Consider the following 21,145-nt stretch of genomic DNA (forward strand, 5'->3'; position numbering starts at 1 on the left):
GACTAACTAATATAATTGTAAAAGTAGGTGATAAAATTATGTCAAATTAAAATATAAAGACTAAGTCTCAAATGTGATTTTAATAGGGATATCGAAATTACAAATTTACCATTATCTTATAATAATTAAAAAGAAAAAGAAAAAGGAGCCGTATCTTTTAGTTACTCCAAATAGTATCTTTTAAGGTACGGCCCTGGAGTCGTTTGGAGGTATGGCCATCCAAGGTTGAAGGTTGAAAAATGTCTAAAATATTATTTTCCAGTTTTTAAGGGGTTCCGTCCAAAAACTTTTTTTTAAGGATCCAAAAATTTTTTACTAACTTTTATGGGACCTAAAAAAATTTTTCTCCAACTTTTAAGGAACCTAAAACCCCATTGTATTATTTTGCCTAGAGCCCTAAAAATATCAAGAACGGGCCTAGGTATTGTATATTTAAATATCGAGGTGGATTTGTTGATTGAGTCTTAATTCGATTGGTATCGGTATTGTTATTAGTGTAGAAAAATATGGGTTCGAATGAGTTGAAACGCATTATCCTCCTATTTAAGGGTTGGAAAAGGGGTTATGGATAATTCTAAGCATTGTATCAAAAAGAGTAGATATGATAAGAAAACGAAATTAATATTCAAAAAAAATATTGAATTGGATTTAATGCTTAATCAGCTTATCAGTTTATTCAGTTTGAATATTCAAAATAAAAAGTTGAATAAAAAATTATTTTAATTTATTCTGTTTATTTTGTTAATTTAACCGAATTTTCGAAGCGAGCACAAATTAAAATTAAAAACACATTCTCAAAAAGAAAAAAAATGTGTATGATTTTTAAGGGGCGGAGATAGGGGCATCGGCTTGTTAGGTAATTAATTATTTTGGAACGTTTAAAGTTTTAGCCTTTTAGCTGGGCAAATTACATATAAAAGCCCTTTTTTTTAAATTTACCGAAATGGGCCTGGAATATAATTATTTACCGGAATAGCCCAATTCCCCGAAAGCGCGTCCACGTCAGCGCGATATCAGGGAACGTGGCAGAAAAACGCGTCCCTGAGGAAGCGTTTTGCCTACGTGGACAGAAATCGCTCCCTCAAGGGCGCGTTTTCCTGCCACGTAAACGCTCCCCTGGGGACGCGTTTTGCTCGCACGTGAACAGTACCAACAGATTTTTTTTGACCGTTAGTGACCCCCCAACGGTAAAAAAAACTATAAAACCCCCCACCTTCATTTTTTCACAACTAAATCATTTCTCTCAATTTCTCTCTAATATTCTCTTAAATTCCTCTCAATTTCCTCTCAAATTTCTATTTAAAAGAGCTTTAATTTTTTAAATTATTTTTAAAAAAGTTTAAAAAAAATTTGATTTTTTTTAAATCATAAAAATTTGTACCAATTTAGCAATGGCCGAAGAATTGATTCGTCTTGATGACAAGCATATATCCGTCGAACAAATGAAAATGGTAAGTGTTAAATTTAATTTTTAAATATTATTTAAGATTTTTTTATTCATGCAATTTTAAATAATTTTTATTTTATTATTTGTTATAAAAGTTTGTAAATCGGATATTGCAATGTTATTTCCGTAATATGCATGGTCCTCCATCACCGTTCGTAGAGAATTACCTGCGGGAGGCAGGTTTTTGGCACGTGGCGACGGTAGGCTAGGGATGCAAGTTGGACCTGAAACTTATCAGTGCGTTGATTGAGAGATGGAGACCTGAGACGCACACATTCCATCTTCCATGTGGAGAGTGCACTATCACTTTGGAATATGTTAATTTGCAATTGGGATTGCCGGTGGACGGGTACGCAGTCACCGGGTCTGTTCAATCTGGTGATTAAGGAGCAGTATGCTACGAGCTTTTGGGCGCTATTCCAGAGAATATTAACGGAGGTCGAATCGAGATGGGCTGGTTACGAGACACATCCTCAGATCCGGATGATGATTCAACCGAATTAGAAAGAATCCGATATGTTCGGGCATACATTCTTTAGATAATTAGAGGTTATCTGATGCCGGACTTGTTACGGAACCTCGTACATCTAAGATGGCTACTGAAACTCGTTGATTTTTGAGCAGCTGGTGAATATAGTTGGGGGGTCTACCGTGTTAGCAATATTGTACTGGAAGATGTGCGGGGTGACGCGACCGAATAAAGCGAAAATCGGAGGTTGCTTGTCATTACTACAGTCATGGGCACGATTTCGCTTTCCATTTTTACGTCCTCAAGTGGACCACCCGTATACATTCCCACTCATAACGAGGTAAATTTTATATTAGATTTTGCAATTATTACGTAGATTTAAAACATAATCGTATGCTAAAAATTTATTTAATTAGGTGGAACCATCGGCAAGTTATGCTCGATTACCTACCTCGCTTGAAGATATACGGCTTCTATTGGACCAACGGTCGAAAGCACAAGTAAGTATTAAATAAAATAGATATTTCCATCATGAGATAGTCGATTGGTATAACCCGTATTTAGTATATAACTAATATTTCCATCATGGTCATATAGTTTTAATGGACACCATACGAGCATCCGACAATTCGGGCAGTAATTTCGGATGAGTATTTCTAAAATCCAAACGCTTGGCATACGAAAGTCCCATTGGTCAACTTTGCGACTGTGGAGATGCACCAATCGGACAGAGTATTACCACAGTTTGGATTCTGATAATCGATTCCCGTGGCACCTGGAGTGTTGGATGACCATCAAAAAATTGACCTACGTCAATTGCATATGGATTGGTCGAGATTCTGGTCACACTACATCCAAATGTGGGAAGATCGGTATGATTATATACCAACTCGGGAACCGATCGTCATTCCAGAGTTAACGCGCATGCCGGAATACATTCCATGGTTTAGGATCTATGGCAAGCCGTATTTACTATCGGAAGAGGAGAGGCAGCGGCACTTGCGTGTCCAAAGGGAATGACGTGGCCCTTTAAATCCAAGAAGAAGGGACGACGACGCAAGCCCATCAACGAGGCCCAAACATTCACCTGGCTCATATAATCACCAAGCCCAGCAACAACACCGACACAGTCACTCGACCCAGCAGTTCAACCGACGATACCCACGGCACAGCCTCTTCATATGATGCCAGGTGCGTATCCTAGCCTTTTTATGTATCCTAGCCTTTTTTTGTATCCTAACCCTTATATGTTTCCTTTCTCTAGTCCTATGGCAGGTTGGAGTCAATGGCCTGATTCATCTTCATATTCGATTACACCGAGTGGACCGCCGATGTATAGGCCAGCGTCGCACGAGGGATCGCAAGAGGGGCCGTCGGGGAGCTCTTATTTTTACCAAACCCCATCACCGTATGGGTTTCAAACAGCATGATTAAAACACCTGAAATATATAGGTCCACCAATGGTACTAACCCACAAAGTGATTAAATTTAATGTGAATATTAAACTTCACTCACCACCACTGCCTCTTTCTTGGTTTCATGTTTGGACTGAAAAGTACCTTAATTTCCTTTGCATTTTCCATTTTTGCATTTGCCCTCAATTAAATTATATGACAATTCAACTAAGTTCCCATTGCACCAATCACATTACTAGCTTATAACTTCGGATAATAACATTTATACGAGTGATTAATTAATTTTTTCCAATCAATTCGGTCAAAATCAATTATTTTAATTTAATCGGTTTAATCAATAACCAACGGGCTATCTTGCTAGACTCGCAAGGCTTCAACTACTCACCTAGGTTTAAGAAATTTGTTTAGTCTATAAATGGACTAAAATTTTGCACAACTCAATGTAGGTCCCGTTGGATTGGAGCTTGAATCATTAATAGACTCAAGAGGATTTCCATCACCCGTTTTTGCTTCAAAAATCCTTTTGGGAGCACGTCAACATCTCAATACAACTTTTAAATTATTTATAATTTTCACAATGAAAGTTAAATTGTTTTAGGAGGTGAAAATTGAATTATAAATTTTTATATTATTATTATTTTAAAGGAATTAAATAAAAATATTTTTATTTTGTGAGATAGAGTATAAGTCTATTATATATTAATTTTATTTTTTTATTTGAAAAATTTTCACTAAGAAGTTTTCTCCTTTCTATATTCACCTTTGATAATCTATTTAATCTATAAAACGATGTTCGAACTTTTATCTTTAATATAATTGAATTAACAAGGAAATAATATTACATTTATGTTTGAATTGATATATATATATATAGTCTAATAATGGAAATTAGGGGTGTTTATTCGGTTAACCGACCCGAAATAATATTAACCGAATTAATCGACCTTTCAAAATTTTTAACCGTTAACCGAACCGAAAGTTTTTCAAAAAAAATTAACCGAACCGAAATTTTTTCGGTTAATTCGGTCGGTTAACCGAATTAACCGAAAATTATGTATTTTTTATTTTTGGTTAAAAATTAACCGAATTAACCGAATTACCTGAATTAACCGAATTAACCGAATTGAATCACTACATAATTAAATTATTTTTAGACTTTAGTTTTAGTTTTAGTTTTAGAATTTTATTTTTATTTATTAAATTATTTGTAATTTTTATGATTGGGTTGGGTTGGGTTGAATACTTGGTACTCGATTGCCAAGTCGTAGTCTTTCAGTAGCTCTATCCAACATCATTGGCGTAGATTTTAATCCTTCTGTGTCATCAAGTACTTTAAACTCTTATGGTTTGAGAACACGCGACACTTCTCCCAATAGAGATAATATCTCTATATTTTTAGTGCTAGCACCACAACTGCTAGTTCTAAGTCACGTATTGGATAGTTCTTCTCATACTGCTTGAGTTGGCGAGATACATATGCCACAACCTTCCCTTTTTTCATGAACACACATCTTAGCCCATTTAGGGATGCATCAGTAAACAATGTACTCCACGCCAGACTCTGTCTAAGCTAAAATTGGAGCCTCTGTTAGAACTGCTTTCAGCTTGTCAAAGCTCCTCTAACACATTTCTATCCACTCAAAATTTTCTTTCTTTTTTAACAGTCGCGTGAGAGGTGTCACCAACATGGCAAACCCTTTTAGAAATTTCCTGTAGTAACCCGCAAATCCCATGTAACTACGTAGCTCAGTGACATTTCTTTGCAGATTCTAATCGAGCACAGCTTTGATTTTATTAGGGTCTACTTTGATGCCTTCTGCAGAGATGACGTGACCTAGAAAATTGACTTCTCTCAGCCAAAATTCGCAATTAATGATTTTGGCATACAACTTGTTCTCTTGCAGAGTTTTTAGCACAATCTTTAGGTGTTCTTCATGATCTGTCATGCTTTTAAAGTAGAATAAAATATCATCTATAAAGATAACTACAAAACAGTCCAAGGCTGGAAGACCCTATTCATCAGATCCATGAATATTGTTGGTGCATTCGTTAATCCAAATGGTATTACTAAGAACTCGTAATGTCCATAGTGTGAGCGAAACACGATTTTTGGAACATCATCACCTTTAATCTTTACTTGGTAATAGCCAGACCGTAAGTCAATTTTGGAGAAAATTGTAGCTCCACTTAACTGGTCAAACAAGTCTTCTATCCGAGGTAGTGAGACTTGTTCTTCACAATCACTTTGTTCATTTGACGGTTCCCATCCTTCTTTTTTACGAACAAGATTGGTGCACCTTAAGGTGAAACACTAGGTCGTATAAATCTTTTGTCCGGAAGATCTTGTAGCTAGTTCTTTAACTCTTTCAACTCTAATGACGCCATCCTGTATTAGGCACAAGATATGGGTGCAGTACCAGGCGCTACCTCAATCAAAAACCCTATCTCTCTGTCTAGTGGCACGCTTGGGAGTTCTTTCGAAAACACATCAGAAAAATCCTTCACAATCGGAACTTGGTTGATGTCCTTCCTAGACTCAGTGGAATCTATAATATACGCCAAGTAGGCATCTACGACTTTAACTATTAATCACATATGTCCATAATATAATATCCATAAGGATTAAAACATAATTACACCATATGAACTTACTTGGCAATGACTAATCCGCAATTTTTCTTTTTCTACGAATATCCTTCGATTGGTTTAAATCCCAATCTAAATAATAATTTAATTCAATTATCAATTCTAAACATCATTTAACAGCATACTATAGCTATATATCAGTTTAATTTCATTTTTTAGATATTCCTTCAAGTTTTGCATTTTATTCAATTTAGTCCCTAAAATCGAATTTGCCATAACTTTCAAATTTGAGTTTCGATTTCGAAACCGATCTCAATCTCATCCTTATATAGCTCTCTAATATCGAAAATTACATATATTTAACCTTAATTTGAAAATATTTTCACTTTAATCCCTATGTTCAAAACTAACAACTTTCACTTTACAGATTAGTCCCTTTTCAGATCTAAGCTCAAAATCTATCAGTTTAGTACCAAAATTTTCAAGATTCAACAATGGAAGCTTTTATAAACTTTAAAATTTTTGCAAAATAGTCCCTAGGTTAGCTAAATCAAGCTTCTGGGATCTCAAAAACATAAAAATTACAAAAAAAAGACTTGAAATCACTTACCAATTTGAAGAACAAAGCTTGAAAAATTAAAGAACCTTTCTTTCTCTCTTGGACGGTAATGGAGATGAAAATAGATGGAAGATGATATTTTTTTTTTGTTTTAATTTAACTTATAAAGCTTAGTAAAATTGTAAATATTAAGATCTTTCAGTTTAATCTTAATTAATCTATTATTAATCATGTTTAACTCTTTTAATATGCATGACAACATCATCATCCACCAAATTTACTAAACATTGGTCTAATTGTTTAATTAATCCCTTGACAACTTAAAATCTATAGCGATTAACATTTATGACTTTTACGATTTAATCTTTGTACCTTAATTAACTATTTATTCAAATAAATAATTGTATCAAAATTCAATATAATATTAAAATAGTCTCATAAATATTAAATAATAATATTAATGACTCGATTATCGAAAAACGAAATTTTAAAACCATTATTTTCGATACCACTGAAAAATAGACTGTTACACGAATAAAATTTTAAATCGATATTTCAAGCAAGATCAAACTTGAACAAATATAAAATATGTTAACAACATTTGCATTTTAACTTGTTGATGCCGAGGAACAAAACCCTATAAAAAAACAACCATGGCAAAAAGTACCCCAAGATCAACCCACTTCGAGGTCGCCATTTCCACATGCCATATATCCTTGAACGCATCTTCCCCCGTTAAGATCATCGGCCTCGCCCCTCCACTTCCAACATTATTGTTATTATTATTATGATCATTCTCAAATCTCAACCCTTCAGACTCGTTCTTTAACAATCTTTGGTAAGCATACTTGTGGAAAGCAATGTGGTGTAAAGGGTATTTCAGCACTGGCTTTGGAAGATCGGCCGGTGATCGGAAGAATCCGACGACCAACATCATTATACCTTGAATCCCAGCACCCACTATGTTTCACGTAAGGAAATTGGGTACCAAACTGGCAACGACCATCATTAAGCTCTCGATCAGCATCATAGAAGCAAATAAGGTGGATATAGAGAAAAAGAAGTGTTGAAACCCTTTTTGAAGACCCGGAATGTAATAACAGATGGTGCCTGGGATTAGTGAAATTACTATCAGGAAGGGAATAGCCGAAATGGTGTTGGCTAAGACGAAAGCAATGATACCGTAGTGCCCGTTTAACCTTTCTCGTTCGAACACCTGAATATTGAACACAAACATATACATATAATGGAGGAGTTAATAGCTTAAAAAAAAAAGGAAGCGAATTTATTTAGGGTTTAGGTATTACAGACCTTCATTTCCTCCACAAAAGAAGGGAATCCACCTACGGTCATGAAGGTCAGAATTGCAGTTACAAACAAAAGCAATGCACCTCTTGCCTGATTATTCAAATTTTATAAAACTACTGTTTTAGGATAACAGTCCGTCATTCTCAAACTGAACCATAAATTTGAAAAAGGGTAACCTTAAATTTATTTGTCAAGGAAAAACAAAAGCATTTTAAAATTATGGTGACTTTTAAAATTAGGGTTTAGGGTTTATGAAGAGTTTTGGCATATCTACCATAGAAATTTAGCATGAGGAGTAGAATTGCAGCTGGTTTCTGGGTTACCTGGATTGAACCGTAGCTGAGGCCGAGGTTGTTAAACAGGACGGCGAGGGTTAAAGCCAATGCAATATAGACAGCTAGACGCCATCTATAGTAACCTGGATCTCGATACATGTTAATGAAAGATCTTCTAGTAAGAACATGACACTGGGTAAAGAAGGTTACATGTCTTTTCTCCTTCTCCACTGCTCTGCTGTGCTGAAGTGAAATCCATAGAGTCCAACATGTGTTATTGTAATCTTTCCCCCCAAAAAACAGAAAGTGCCTTTTTGGAGACAGATTGCAAACCTGTTTACAAATTTGAGCTATCTCTGTCTGAGCATGTTGGAATATATCAGAAGACTTGTATGAGTTCACCAGAATGTTGATTACTTCCTCGGTGGGGATTTCATTAACGAAGCCTTCCTTAATATCCTAATGAGCAGAGAAGCAAACAATATTTATATATTTTAATTTCATCAAATATTCCTTAACTATGCTTAGATTTTAGATTTTAAATTTGATGTCTAATCAACACCTAATCATTAATTTAAGTATTTTATTACAACCTTTTAAAATTTAAAGATTTAGAATTTGATTAGGTGGAATTAACCCTATATTTAATGCTAAAAAATATCTCCAATGGAGTTTATGGGAAACATCTACGTACCTTGTCGAAATCCTTGTTAATGGTTTTGAGAAAATGATCCGATGGATTCTGAAGAGTCGGGCAAGGGAATCCATTGGAAGCAAAGAACTACACATTCAAACTCAAAATAGGTGATTCTAAACTTCATTCTTCTTCTAGTTCCATCGTGTAAATCACAAAATAATGCGAAAAACAAAGATGAATAATGCGAAAAACAAAGATGGGGTTACCTCGTTTGCAGCTGAAAGTGTACCAAAGTACACAGTTTTGCCTGCAGATAGAAGAAAAAGACTGAAATAACTGAAACACTTCAATGCTAGGCTGATGGATGGATGCGATGATTGTTCTTCGAACCCCATCTCTTCGATTCAGGCTGGCAATGCTTCTCATCACATGATACGAACCTGCACTATCAAGTATCAAGCCCACTGGTGGGTTCATCAAGGAACAAAAGCTTAGGGCGTGTTAATATTTCAATGCAAATGCTAAGTCTCCTCTTTTCGCCACCGCTTAGCCCGTTATTTGCCCCACCGACCCTTGTATTCATGGCGTCTTGCTGTCCCATTTCTCTGATCGTCGTTTCATCTCTTTGTTTCTTTTCTGACCTCGATATGGTATCCGGTAACTGCAGCTGAGCCGAGTAGTATACGGCTTCGGTTACGGTCAAGGTATGAATCAGTGGTTCATCTTGTGTTACGTATGCCTGTTAAAGAAATGAGAACAAACCAAGATGGCGATTAATGTTTGATTTTGATTTTTGGATTTGATACATATTGAGTGTCATCGTTCCGATGTTCCATAACCCATGGTCTGTTTATGCCCATTGATAAGAATATCTCCTGCCTTCCTTGTGTGAGGATCCAATATCCCTGGAAAATGAAATAATGAAGTGAAAAACATTTTACATTGAAATGGTTTTCTTTGAGATTATAAAAAATGCATGGCTTACAACCTGCTAAGGCATTAAGAAGGGCGGACTTGCCACATCCTGAAGGACCCATTATAGCCAAGAACTCACCGGGACGTGCAAAGCCAGTCAGGCCCTGTAGGATTGGTCGACCATTTTTACCATTAACAACTGTGACCCACAAATCCTTCCATGTTAAGAAAACGCCATCCTCGGCATCCGTGCTGCTACTTTTTCCTGTATGAATCCTTGGCGTTGAGTTAATGGATTCCATTTCTAATACAGCCTCGATCTCCGGTCTATCCTGCATGCTGCAACTGCATCAAATATTTATATCAATGGCGAGAAGATGAGTTTGGATTGTTGTTATTTGATGTGGGAAAAGAGATTTTACATTAGAAAACCAGATAAGACAATCCCACAAGATCTGTTAGAATCTGCATTGATTACACTTCACATTTAATGTTTCTCCGGTAAACACTTTATCCATAACAGCAATGCAGATGAAGGAGTTGATGCTTATATAGAATTTCTTTCGGGCAAAGGAACTTTTGTTTTAGTCAGTTCCGCCTTGATTCCAGCAATATCCGCCAATGCGTACCATTTCAGCACAAAACTGGAATACACAAATCTTTATTTCAAATTGATATACATTAGCTGTTGCATAAATAATGTTGAAAAAATATAAATATTTTATTTTATTATTGTTTATAGTAATAAAAATTTGAGAAAACTATAGAATTAGTTATCCAACTATTAGTATGTTTTTGTTTCGGTTATCCAATTATAAAAATTTTCAATTTAGTTACCAATATTTTAGATCATTTCTATTTAGTCACTTACATTTTAGATTGTTTCTATTTTGGTCACACTTTTCGTCAAATGGTTAACAGAATTGATGATGTGACCTTCTTTTAACTGATATAATAACTCATTTAGTCATCAATACTTGCACGCTAATTTGATCTTCACACACATATAATTAAATATAAATTATATATTATGAAAAAGTAAAAAAAATAATTTTATTTATATAAATAATGTTATATGTGTTTAAATTTAATTATAATTATAAGGCTCAAATATGCATTTAGCCCCCTAAACTTGACACCTTCTCCCAAGTTAGTATTTATGATTTTTTTTGTCCCAAGTTGATACTTGAATTTTCATTTCGTCAAGGGTTTTGATACTTTTTTGTAACTGTGTTAAATATAGGATATGTGACATTCTTAGGTTGTGACACGTGGCACTAATGATGCCATAATCTAATTTTTATAAAAATATTTAAAATTTAAAATAATATATATATTATATAAATTTCTTAAAATATAAAAGAAATTATAAATATAAAATATATGTATCTAAAATTTAAAAATACTACAAAATAAAAAAATCTTAAATTCAAGTTAGGAAAATAAAAACCCAAAAAGTTACATCTTTTTTGATTAAACTACAAATAAATTAGATGAAGATAAATTTTACAATAAAATTAATGCTTAGAGATGGGTGCAGATTATTACACAATTCTTCAAGTGACAAGAATATAAAAGATGATGATTTGAAAAAGGCTTATAGGAAGCTTTCTTGTTTATTTTTATTTGTTAATTACTTGATAGGTTTCACAGGAAAAATTGGGTTCCTCTATGCTATTAACACGATCATGGATGAAGTTTATAAAAATCATAAATTTATTGAGTTTTGGGTTTATCAAAATCACAAATTTACATGTAAGTTTATCAAGATTTAATTATATAAGTTTAATTATAATTATATTTAATTATATGTGTTTGAGGTTCAAATTGATAGAATTTGAAAATGTGAACAGTTAAATTTATTGAATTATTTAGAATTAGGATTAAGTTGATAGAATTTGTTAGTATTAAGGATTAAATGTGTTATTATACCAGTTAGAAAAAGGCCACATCATTGCTTTCGTTAACCATTTAAAGGAGAGTAGTGATCAAAATAAAAATGATTTAAAACACGCTGATAGTTGAATGACTAATTCTATAGTTTACCCTAAAACCTTCAACTTCAATCAACTTCAATCGTTAAAGTTTGCCGACTTTCAATTTTAAGGTTTAAATTTTAAGTAGAAAATGGAATAAAGAATAAAAAAAGTAAAGAATTTATATAACGAGAAAATGAAAAGAAAAAAATCCTTCAAAGTTTCACGAACACAATTTTATGTATACATTTTATAAAATTATCATCTTATATGTTTAGAATGAGATGATTTTGTTGTGGATAATTTTATTGTTTAACGTGTAGAATGATCATTTTTCCTTTTTTATTTTATATTTAAAATTTATTTAATCTCGTTTATTTGATATTTGCAAATGTTTTTATATACATATTAAACAATTTTCAAAAGTATTGATAAGTCCAAGATGGTATGCGAAAACAAACCATCACTAATACGTATCAATTTCAGTAAAAAAACGGTGCACCACCAGTGTAGCACTAACTACCTTAGGTCGTGCACCACTCACAGCTCATTTTGACGAAGTACTCCCACTTTGTTGAACAAACCGCTTTAAGCAATCGGGCTCTCCTCCCGTCTCAATTTCATTTTTACTAATTATTTTAATATTCTCAATTTAGACTTCAAATATGAAAATTATGGTTAAGGAGAAAAAATTAAAGAACTTAGGTTTTTTTATAGTACATTTTTACATTTTTATCTTTTTAATAGTTACATATATACATGCGTGAATGTAAATTTCAAATAATGAAGCAGGATAAATAATTATTATAACCTCTACATACCCACTAAAAAAAATCGCCCTCACCCATATTTCTGTAGCTTGTAAAGAAGATCTGTTGAGAAGGCGAGTCCGTCGAAGATGAAGATGGGCAGCGAGATAGTTTTCTTAGGTTTCTGTTAGGGGAAAGGGGTTTTTTAGGATTTTGAAATATGGCCAGTTTTGGTTCTTTTTGGGCCTTTGTTTTAGTTTAGGTGATTGTTTTTTACTTTAGTTTTTATTTGAACAAAATGCAGGCCATGTTTAATTAATAAAAGAAAAGAACATTAAATTTATCATTTTGCTTTTATTCCGTAATATTATTTCACTTAACCAAATAAAATAGTCTCTACTCTCACTCTATTTCATTCTCACGTTTAAGCACTTAAGCACCACCATCATTGCAGCGGTAGAAATGGAGTCTAAGCAAAGCCTTAAAGGCCCATCGGGCCAAAACCATGAGCTTAGTGGCTTACATGACCCATGTAATTAACATCTTTTATGGATGGATAAGATTTGGTGATAGTGAAGATTCTGTCGGTTTTCAGTTGATCTTTCAAACCATTATCCAGCCACTGGGAAAATGAACTCAACTAACGGTCACCGGAGAGTTGAAAACCAATGACCCATTTTCGTTTTCTCCATCTTCTTGTAGAGATTGAGATATGTTGAAGCCATTGACGACAACGCTCAGCTCCTCGTGCTTAGGGTCAGGTGTACGGATACACCATGTATACTTCACAAAGCATGGTGACCTTATCAGGTGAATTTTTTTTTTTGTTTTTATTTTCTCTACAATGATGCAATATTGTTCATATAATTGATGGTTTTTGTTTAATCTTAGAATCTTTTATGGATTACCTGTTAACATACAGAAAATGCTCCTTCCCCACTTGAATTAGAATATTTTTTCCCTCAGGTCTTATGAAGGGTCTCGTTTTACAAAAACTTCCAAAGGTTCATTGCATTTCAATTCTGATGAACAAAATTTTTCCCGAATTGGAAGATTAAAAACCAGGTGCCAGCACCAGCAACATGTATTTCCCAACAATATAGCACACATTTCAGCTGATGGCACTCATCAAGACCAAAATGATGTTTCTAAAGCAACATTGATATGGAGGGCAATTAAGTTGCCGATTTACTCTGTTGCTTTGGTTCCTTTGACTGTGAGCTTCTTTTAACATATGGAAGTTTTATGATAATGAACTAGATTATTGAGATAGCTTAATTTTGACAGAATTCACTTGATTCCTTAGTTCTAATGTGATCTCAAACAGAAGTGTTATAGAGCATTAGTCAATATCTTGCAGTGGTCAAACGAAACGTTTGTATTATTGATTTATTCTCTTTCACCAATGTGTGTCTCTAGAATCTCATTCAATAACTTTTTGTGCAATATTTGTTTATAATTTTGAGCAGGTAGGTGGTGCAGTTGCTTATTTGCAAACAGGCTTGTTTTCAGCTAGGCGTTATATGACACTCTTGGCTTCTTCCGTTCTTATTATTACTTGGCTCAATTTAAGGTGAGCTATGGGGGTGGAAAGCTAGTAATCAGAGCAATGCTTAGGATGCTACTTAAAATATTTAAGTTTTGTGCATGTGCAGCAATGATGTCTATGATTTTGATACCGGAGCAGACAAGAACAAAAAGGAATCAGTAGTAAATTTGGTTGGCAGGTAATCTTATTGCCAATGTGTATCTTCTTTTATTTCTCTACTATGTTTCCTGGTCATAAAAAGTTCTGTATTGTGCTTGTGAAAGCCGGTCAGGGCCCCTTATTGCTGCCTATTCGTCACTTGCCCTTGGCTTCATTGGGTTGACATGGGCATCTGCAGATGCAAGAAATATGCGTTCATTGTTGCTACTTGGTTGTGCAATCTTTTGTGGTTACGTATATCAGGTAGAGTGAATTTTCATTCATTTACACGAGGGGCAATATGGTTTTTTTCAATGATCACTTCCATCCAGATACTATAACATTTATGAGATCCCGATACATACTTAACATCAGGTTCTATTGCAGTGCCCACCATTTCGGTTAAGTTACCAAGGATTGGGAGAGCCCTTGTGCTTTGCAGCGTTTGGCCCATTTGCTACCACTGCTTTCTACTTGTTACTGGGCAGCACAAGGTTGCTTACTGAAAACTAATGCAGAATTTCTAGATTTCAATTTTGTTTTCCTTCAATACATTAATTTTGGGTGATTTTGGCAGGGAGATAATCTTCCTCCCCTTGACACACACCGTTCTTTCTGCATCGGTGCTCGTAGGCTTGACGACTACCCTTATTCTGTTCTGTAGCCATTTTCATCAGGTTAATATTTCTCGGTCTTTTTGTGTGGGACAATTCACAAACTCATCATAGGTTTTATATGAATGACATGATTTTCGTTTATCTCAGATTGAAGAAGATATCGCCGTCGGGAAAATGTCACCTTTGGTATGTACACTCCATCAAGTATTGTGGTTTTTTCTCCGTTGCAGAGGCAGAAAAAAGAAATTTATTTCTATCACTTGGATTGCAGGTAAAGATGGGCACTGAGAGAGGTTCAATGGTTGTGAAAGGGGCAGTCTTAACACTCTATTCTCTTTTATTTAGTCTTGGTCTATGCAAAGCTCTTCCACTAACTTGCATTGTAAGTAAAAGGTTAAAATTGATTTAAGAAAATGAATTTAATCTGCTTGATGCTAAAATACTTGATGGTTCATAAGTATGCATATTGTAACTGTTTGTGCTTGTGTTGGTTTTATCTAGGTGCTTTGTGCCTTGACCTTACCTATAGGGAAACTGGTGGTTAACTTTGTTGAAGAGAACCACAAGGTATGCTGTTAAACTTGCTTGATAAAGATTACCGATTTCAACAACCTTGTCTTTGGGTGGTGATTTGATCCATGAATTAGTACAAATCAATTGAATTGGGATAAAGAGAAAAATCAACTGAGCCAAAGTTTCATCTGATTGGGTCATGTTCTTTTAGTTGTCTAATCATTTTTATTTTTTAATATTTTATTTACTTGAAACCGAACTGGCAGTGGGACTGAAAACCGCATCGACCACTGGTCCTATTCATAAAACAAAGAGATTAAAAAGTTTGCATTGGCATTTAAGGTCTAGAGTTTAAGTCTTGGCAGCATCCACACCCCCTTCAATTTGAAAAAATAAAAAAAGGAAACCCTACCCTAAGAATAGAGAAAGGGTTGCAGATACCGTGGTTAAAATCCTAGACCTGTTGGATGCTGGGGTTTGAACCGTAAGCCTAATGAATGCTGAGATTTGAACTGTAAGCCTAATGAATGCTGAGATTTGAACATCTTAACATTAACCAACCGAAAATTCTGATTGAAATTCTTTCTTACAGGACAAAGGGATGATCTTCATGGCAAAATATTATTGTGTGAGGTTGCATGCTTTATTTGGAGCTGCAATGACTGCAGGGTTGGTCTCAGCTAGGATACTTGTTAAATGATATGTTCACAGCTTCCAATTCAGTTTTTCCTTACATCACTCCTCACATAAGTAGTTTTGGTTGCATTCAACTCTAACAAGGCTGGACATTAAGAGCTTTTTGCCACCTGGAACCTGTGTACTCTGAAGCAATCAGGAAATTCAAAAATCATTTATCTTTTCTCGCCCTACTCAAAAAGAGGTCAAAAGTGAAAGTACTCAAATATTGGATAAAAAGAATCACTTAGGTATCAGGAGTAGAATTCTGATGAGGGAAAACTCAATATTGAGGACGGCATGCGTGCGACACATAATAACATATATTTATACTATAAGGCTACAATTTAAACACAATAAACAGATCTGCCATGCCAAAGGAGCACATCCTCAAGGCATAAGTGTAGACCACATAAAATAACATAATAGATAGGATACCAAACTCAGAATTCACAAAAAAGCCTAAGCTAACTCTGGGTCTTCACTATTCAAAATATCTAATACTAGGCAAAACGATCGGCATATAACACTACAAAAACCAAGTACTGACAAGGCCCACTGTTTATCAAAACTTAAAAAGCAGTCTAAGCCACAACAGAAGGCTTAGAAGCAGCAGAGAGCTTGGAACTCCTCTTTGCTAAACTCTCACTACCGCGCTCCCTCTGCTCCTTCAACCTCATGGCAAGCAATTTCTGGTACTCAGCTGCCTCAGCCTTGGCCTTTGTAATTCTTTTCTTCTTCTCTGCAATTCTAGTTAGCTTCCTCTGGAGTGTCAATGGAGTTGCCAACCTCTGGATTTTTGGAGCTTTACTGACCTTCTTGCCTGCAAAACCAGAAAAGTTATCAGCAAGTAATATTTACAATCAAGAAATCATCATTTTCACCAAGCCTATATGATTCCAGCTGAAACCCAAAATCCAATATCCTACTTCCAGCATACACCACGCATGAGTAAATGGTAAAGCCAAACCTGTTTTAACTCCATAGGAAAGGTTGGCAATGGTGTGGCAAGTGAAGCATGCAAGTGCTACGTGCATACTCAACTTTAACAATGTTAGAAAGCTATGGTTGGGCACACTGACAGGAACATCGGGAACAGACAGTGACGATAACAGAAGAAACCCTCACAAAATTCTACCCTATTTCTTTGCACATTAAGCACTGTGTTATGGTCTAGAAAACAAGTTTATACGTCAGAGGAGACCATTTCATCATAAGAAAATAATTGGAGAATGTTTACATCGCTATCGTAACATAAAACAGCCACCTAGTCTCTTACATCTTGTGGCCATCCATTACAAAGGAAAAAGAAACTTTACCAGATTTTGTTGTGAAAGTCCTCCTGTAACTGTTGACGTACTTCCGGACATCATCTTCTTTGGACAAGTTAAAGAGCTTCCTAATCTTGGATGCCCTCTTTGGACCTCTCATCCTTGTCTTTTCAGTGTCAGTCAGCCCAGGCAATTCATTCTCACCCTTCTTCACTACAACCAAGTTCAAAACAGACAGGTCATGGCTAACAATGCATCCACGAACAGACTTCCTTCTTCTCCCCCCATTACGCCTTCCATATCCCCGGAAGCGAGGGGTGCCTGCTCAAGCACCATAAACGCAATCAAGCTCCAATTCTGCAGAGGAAGACATGAAGGCAAAAACCTAGATTCCAAGTGAGACACCAAGAAATAGAGATCATAATGGTAAGGCAAAAGAAAATCAAATAACCAAGTCATGTATGATTAGAAACATGCTGTTACGTTTCCCCACGTTTTGTTTGGCAGTAACAGAGAGACAGAGGTTGAAGGAAGAAGGTGGAAACATGGAGAGTTGAGCCGCAAAGGAAGTCAGAAAGAACAAAGAAAAAGAAAAAGAAATTCTAAAAATTTCAAGTCAGTTTTCCGTAAAAAAATTTAATAGCAACTAAGACCAAAATATTTAATTTTAAAAAATTTAGTAACTAAATTAAAAAATTTAATAATTGAGTGATGAAAATAGAATGAAATTTAGTTAGTTTTTATAAAAAAGGAATATTTAATTTAATTTCTTTAATCTATATAACTATATACAAGTGGAATACCTCTATTTTTTTGTATTTTATAGAAGAATGGTATAACCAATATAGTAAACACATCACATTTTAAAGGAAGGACGTAGGTTGAGACGATATTATTAATTGGGATAATTAATATAGATCGTAGAATAACATAAAAAATAAACTTACATAAACTCAAAAAAAAACAATAAATAAAATATTGTTTTAAATGAAATTGGAAAGAAAACATAAAATTGATTCTTAAAGTAGCAGCGTCGTAACGTAGGGTCAATATATACCTAATTGATAAGATATTGATATTTTAAGATTTAATTTAAAATAATTTAAAGTTTGGGACTAATTTGGAATTTAAGTGGTAAGTTAAGACATCTGATACAATTAATCCAAAAATATATTAAATGTATAACCTAAAAATTCCATTAAAGTCCCTCTGGTAACATCCAAGGCAAGAACTCTCATTTCGTTTCTCCACAACTCAAACCTCTCAAATCTTTTTCAGTTTTCATTTCCCCATCCAAACGACGCCCTAAACCAAAAGTCATGGCCACCCCTTCCGCACGTGACGAAAACGTTTACCTGGCGAAACTCGCCGAGCAAGCCGAGCGCTACGAGGAGATGGTCAAGTTCATGGAGAACGTCGTCTCCGCCGTCCCTGCCCCCGACGAACTCACCGTCGAGGAACGGAACCTCCTCTCTGTCGCCTACAAGAACGTGATCGGCGCTCGCCGTGCCTCTTGGCGGATCGTTTCCTCCATCGAGCAGAAAGAGGAAGGACGTGGCAACGCCGACCACGTCTCTGTCATCCGTGAGTACAGGGCCAAGATCGAGGCCGAATTGTCCGAGATTTGCGCCGGAATTTTGAAGCTTCTCGACGAGAAGCTCGTTCCGGCCGCCGGGACCGGTGATTCCAAGGTCTTTTACCTGAAGATGAAGGGAGATTACCATAGGTACTTGGCTGAGTTCAAGACTGGCGATGACAGGAAAGCGGCTGCCGAGAATACGCTCACTGCGTATAAATCTGCTCAGGTTTGTGGTTATTTCGTCAAGTTCTTTTCGATCTTGTGCATTTTTTTTGTCTTGATTTGCTTTATTTTTTGGGTTTCATTAGTTTACGATGAGTATCTTAAATTAAGAGTTAAAATTCTTCTTGGAGAAGAAAAAATCGTATAAAATCAGCGAAATTCACAATTTAAAATATTACAAGAGATCTAAATCTATGAGTAGAGAAGCATATGAAGTATCTAAATTTAAAACTATCACTTACGTGTGATGTGCATAGCTTCATTTCTTGTTAAATCCAAGAGAAATTGTTTTTATCTAGTGATCAAAGGTCACCCCTTTACTTGGTCCCCCAACAACCTAAAATTCGAAATCATTTTGGTTGTTTGTATTAATTCAATTAACACAGTCTAATATTACTATTAGCTGCTTCTCTTTATTGGGCCTTTTCAGGTCATGTCACAAATTGATGCACTTCCTGTTTATATTGACATTTTTACCGCTATTCTCTTTTCTTTAAAGTCTTGCAATTAGTCTGGATCTGAATATACTGTTATTATTATTTGTATTTTCACACTTTTACATTTGAATAGAAGATATTTACCTTTGCTAAAGTGATTATGACTTGTGTTTTGTCCATAATTTCGGGCCCTTTCGATGTTATCTGCATCTTTTTTGTTCTGTGTTCTTTTCAGGACATTGCGAATGCAGAGCTGGCCCCAACTCATCCTATTCGATTAGGATTGGCTCTCAACTTTTCCGTCTTCTACTATGAGATCTTGAACTCTCCTGATCGCGCTTGCACTCTTGCGAAACAGGTAGGATAACGGGACTTCAGAATTTTAGTTTAGTCTTTATATTAATCTTATTCTTTGAAAAACATTGGTGTGCACGCTCGTGTTTTGAATGGTATTAAGAAATTCTTTTTTGTTCATCCTTTGGAGTGTCGTTAATTTGTCTTATAGTTCCATTAGTCAACATATTTTGTTTCTTTCCTTAGGCTTTTGATGAAGCCATTGCCGAGCTGGATACACTTGGAGAGGATTCATACAAGGACAGCACTTTGATAATGCAACTTCTTCGTGATAACCTCACTTTGTGGACCTCAGACATGCAGGTTAGACCCCACACATTTCTTTTTCTTTTTGACCTTTATATTCTGCCTTCTGTTATACCTTAAGTTTTTTAATTATTAATACCTTTTTCTTTATCTACTTTAGGATGATGGGACAGATGAAATCAAAGAAGCTCCCAAACAAGAGGATGAGAAACAACCGTGAAGTCTCTAATCTTCATGGTAGTGTTTTACTTCTCTGGTTGTTTTTGTATGGAGAAGTTGCGTGGTCCTACTATCGTCTTCAATTACTTGTTTTTAGTAGATCAGGCCTCAATTTATGAACCTTGGAAGTACTCCTAAGAATTTCTTAGTGTTTCACTGGTTATTGTTTTTGAGTTTGAAGCCTTCTAGCTTTTGTAATGGCAGTGAAGTTATGTGCACACTTTCTTAATTGTTTTCACGACAATAATGGAGCTGATGGTTGAGATATTTTCTATGCTTAAGGTTTGAAATTTGTTTTCTTCGAATTCTCCGTTCGATATTGATATAGCTTTTGTTGTTTTACCACAGGGAATATGCTTGCATCTCTTTATCCCCTTGTCCCTTATATTTCAATTGATGCCAATATATATTTGTCATTGGCTTCATCTACTAGCTTGCTCTAAACTTATATGCTTGTCTCGAGATTCTTCTTGGTCGAGTATGCACCATGAAAGATGATTACCTGGAGATTAAAACATGCTGCAAAACAGGTGTTCATTGGTTTTTAATGCAATTTTTGAATCAATTAATCTTATGGTTATTATTGTAGATTTGCTTTGCTTGCTGGTCCTTAGTTTCATCCATGCCTCTCCCTATCTTCTCCCTCTTTGTATTTTGGTTGCAATTTACAAAGGAATGGTCCAAAATTCAAATAGTTTTGCAATTTGATTATGACAAATAAATGGGAAACTTTATGCTATGGCCCATAGTCAGAGACTTAATTATTAAGCCATGGGAAGAAGGTACCAATCAATTTGTGATCGCTTTCAACTTGTCTTTTTCTTGGTTAGGAATGGGAATAGGAATAGGAATAGGAATAGGAATAGGAATTGGAATCCCATTGCTTAGTTGCACAAATAATGGTCGAGCCCACCTATGCCATCTGTCGTTCACTGTAACCACACAAAATCAGACGTCTAGCAGAACCGTTCTTAGTGCTTCAACTATCC

At 35.2% G+C, this 21,145-nt stretch overlaps 3 protein-coding genes and 1 pseudogene across 4 annotated transcripts; 2 read left to right on the top strand and 2 right to left on the bottom strand.

The window, feature by feature from the left end:
- Positions 1-6,961: 6,961 nt before the first annotated feature.
- LOC105796016 (ABC transporter G family member 1-like) lies at positions 6,962-9,949 on the bottom strand (annotated as a pseudogene).
- A 2,951-nt stretch (positions 9,950-12,900) lies between these two features.
- On the top strand, positions 12,901-16,030 carry LOC105795089 (2-carboxy-1,4-naphthoquinone phytyltransferase, chloroplastic). Of its 2 annotated transcripts, none has more exons than XM_012624557.2 (11): positions 12,901-13,146; positions 13,303-13,552; positions 13,806-13,909; positions 13,992-14,063; positions 14,149-14,287; positions 14,399-14,517; positions 14,601-14,700; positions 14,788-14,826; positions 14,912-15,022; positions 15,142-15,207; positions 15,746-16,030. In XM_012624557.2, exons 1-11 carry the CDS (start codon positions 13,049-13,051, stop codon positions 15,851-15,853), a joined length of 1,206 nt encoding a protein of 401 aa, XP_012480011.1. In that variant the 5' UTR covers positions 12,901-13,048; the 3' UTR covers positions 15,854-16,030. The 2 variants fall into 2 exon arrangements, with proteins under 2 accessions (XP_012480011.1, XP_012480012.1); XM_012624558.2 differs by having other exon boundaries at positions 12,902-13,146; positions 14,411-14,517.
- Positions 16,031-16,100: 70 nt separating this feature from the next.
- Positions 16,101-18,337, bottom strand: LOC105795090 (40S ribosomal protein S6-like). The gene is made up of 4 exons (XM_052628957.1): positions 18,317-18,337; positions 17,593-17,701; positions 17,148-17,420; positions 16,101-16,651 (listed from the first exon to the last, which is right to left on the bottom strand). Exons 1-4 carry the CDS (start codon positions 18,335-18,337, stop codon positions 16,413-16,415), a joined length of 642 nt encoding a protein of 213 aa, XP_052484917.1. The 3' UTR covers positions 16,101-16,412.
- On the top strand, positions 18,300-20,423 carry LOC105795093 (14-3-3 protein 6). The gene is made up of 4 exons (XM_012624566.2): positions 18,300-18,904; positions 19,573-19,695; positions 19,878-19,994; positions 20,098-20,423. Exons 1-4 carry the CDS (start codon positions 18,419-18,421, stop codon positions 20,155-20,157), a joined length of 786 nt encoding a protein of 261 aa, XP_012480020.1. The 5' UTR covers positions 18,300-18,418; the 3' UTR covers positions 20,158-20,423.
- Positions 20,424-21,145: the final 722 nt, after the last annotated feature.

Source organism: Gossypium raimondii, chromosome 3 (assembly GCF_025698545.1).
Source record: "Gossypium raimondii isolate GPD5lz chromosome 3, ASM2569854v1, whole genome shotgun sequence".
In the NCBI taxonomy this organism is placed as follows: domain Eukaryota; kingdom Viridiplantae; phylum Streptophyta; class Magnoliopsida; order Malvales; family Malvaceae; genus Gossypium; species Gossypium raimondii.

What these genes read in the sequence shown, in the direction of transcription:
- LOC105795089 (XM_012624557.2), top strand. Translation starts at nt 13,049, where the DNA reads ATGTTGAAGCCATTGACGACAACGCTCAGCTCCTCGTGCTTAGGGTCA. An exon ending in TTGCTTTGGTTCCTTTGACT is followed by an intron (nt 13,553 to 13,805) that starts GTGAGCTTCTTT and finishes AATTTTGAGCAG; the next exon opens with GTAGGTGGTGCAGTTGCTTA. An exon ending in TCGGGAAAATGTCACCTTTG is followed by an intron (nt 14,827 to 14,911) that starts GTATGTACACTC and finishes CTTGGATTGCAG; the next exon opens with GTAAAGATGGGCACTGAGAG.
- LOC105795093 (XM_012624566.2), top strand. Translation starts at nt 18,419, where the DNA reads ATGGCCACCCCTTCCGCACGTGACGAAAACGTTTACCTGGCGAAACTC. An exon ending in CTTGCACTCTTGCGAAACAG is followed by an intron (nt 19,696 to 19,877) that starts GTAGGATAACGG and finishes TTCTTTCCTTAG; the next exon opens with GCTTTTGATGAAGCCATTGC. An exon ending in TGTGGACCTCAGACATGCAG is followed by an intron (nt 19,995 to 20,097) that starts GTTAGACCCCAC and finishes TATCTACTTTAG; the next exon opens with GATGATGGGACAGATGAAAT.
- LOC105795090 (XM_052628957.1), bottom strand. Translation starts at nt 18,337, where the DNA reads ATGAGAGTTCTTGCCTTGGAT. An exon ending in TGAGAGTTCTTGCCTTGGAT is followed by an intron (nt 17,702 to 18,316) that starts GTTACCAGAGGG and finishes TGAAATTTTTAG; the next exon opens with AATTTCTTTTTCTTTTTCTT. An exon ending in CTGTTACTGCCAAACAAAAC is followed by an intron (nt 17,421 to 17,592) that starts GTGGGGAAACGT and finishes GTGCTTGAGCAG; the next exon opens with GCACCCCTCGCTTCCGGGGA.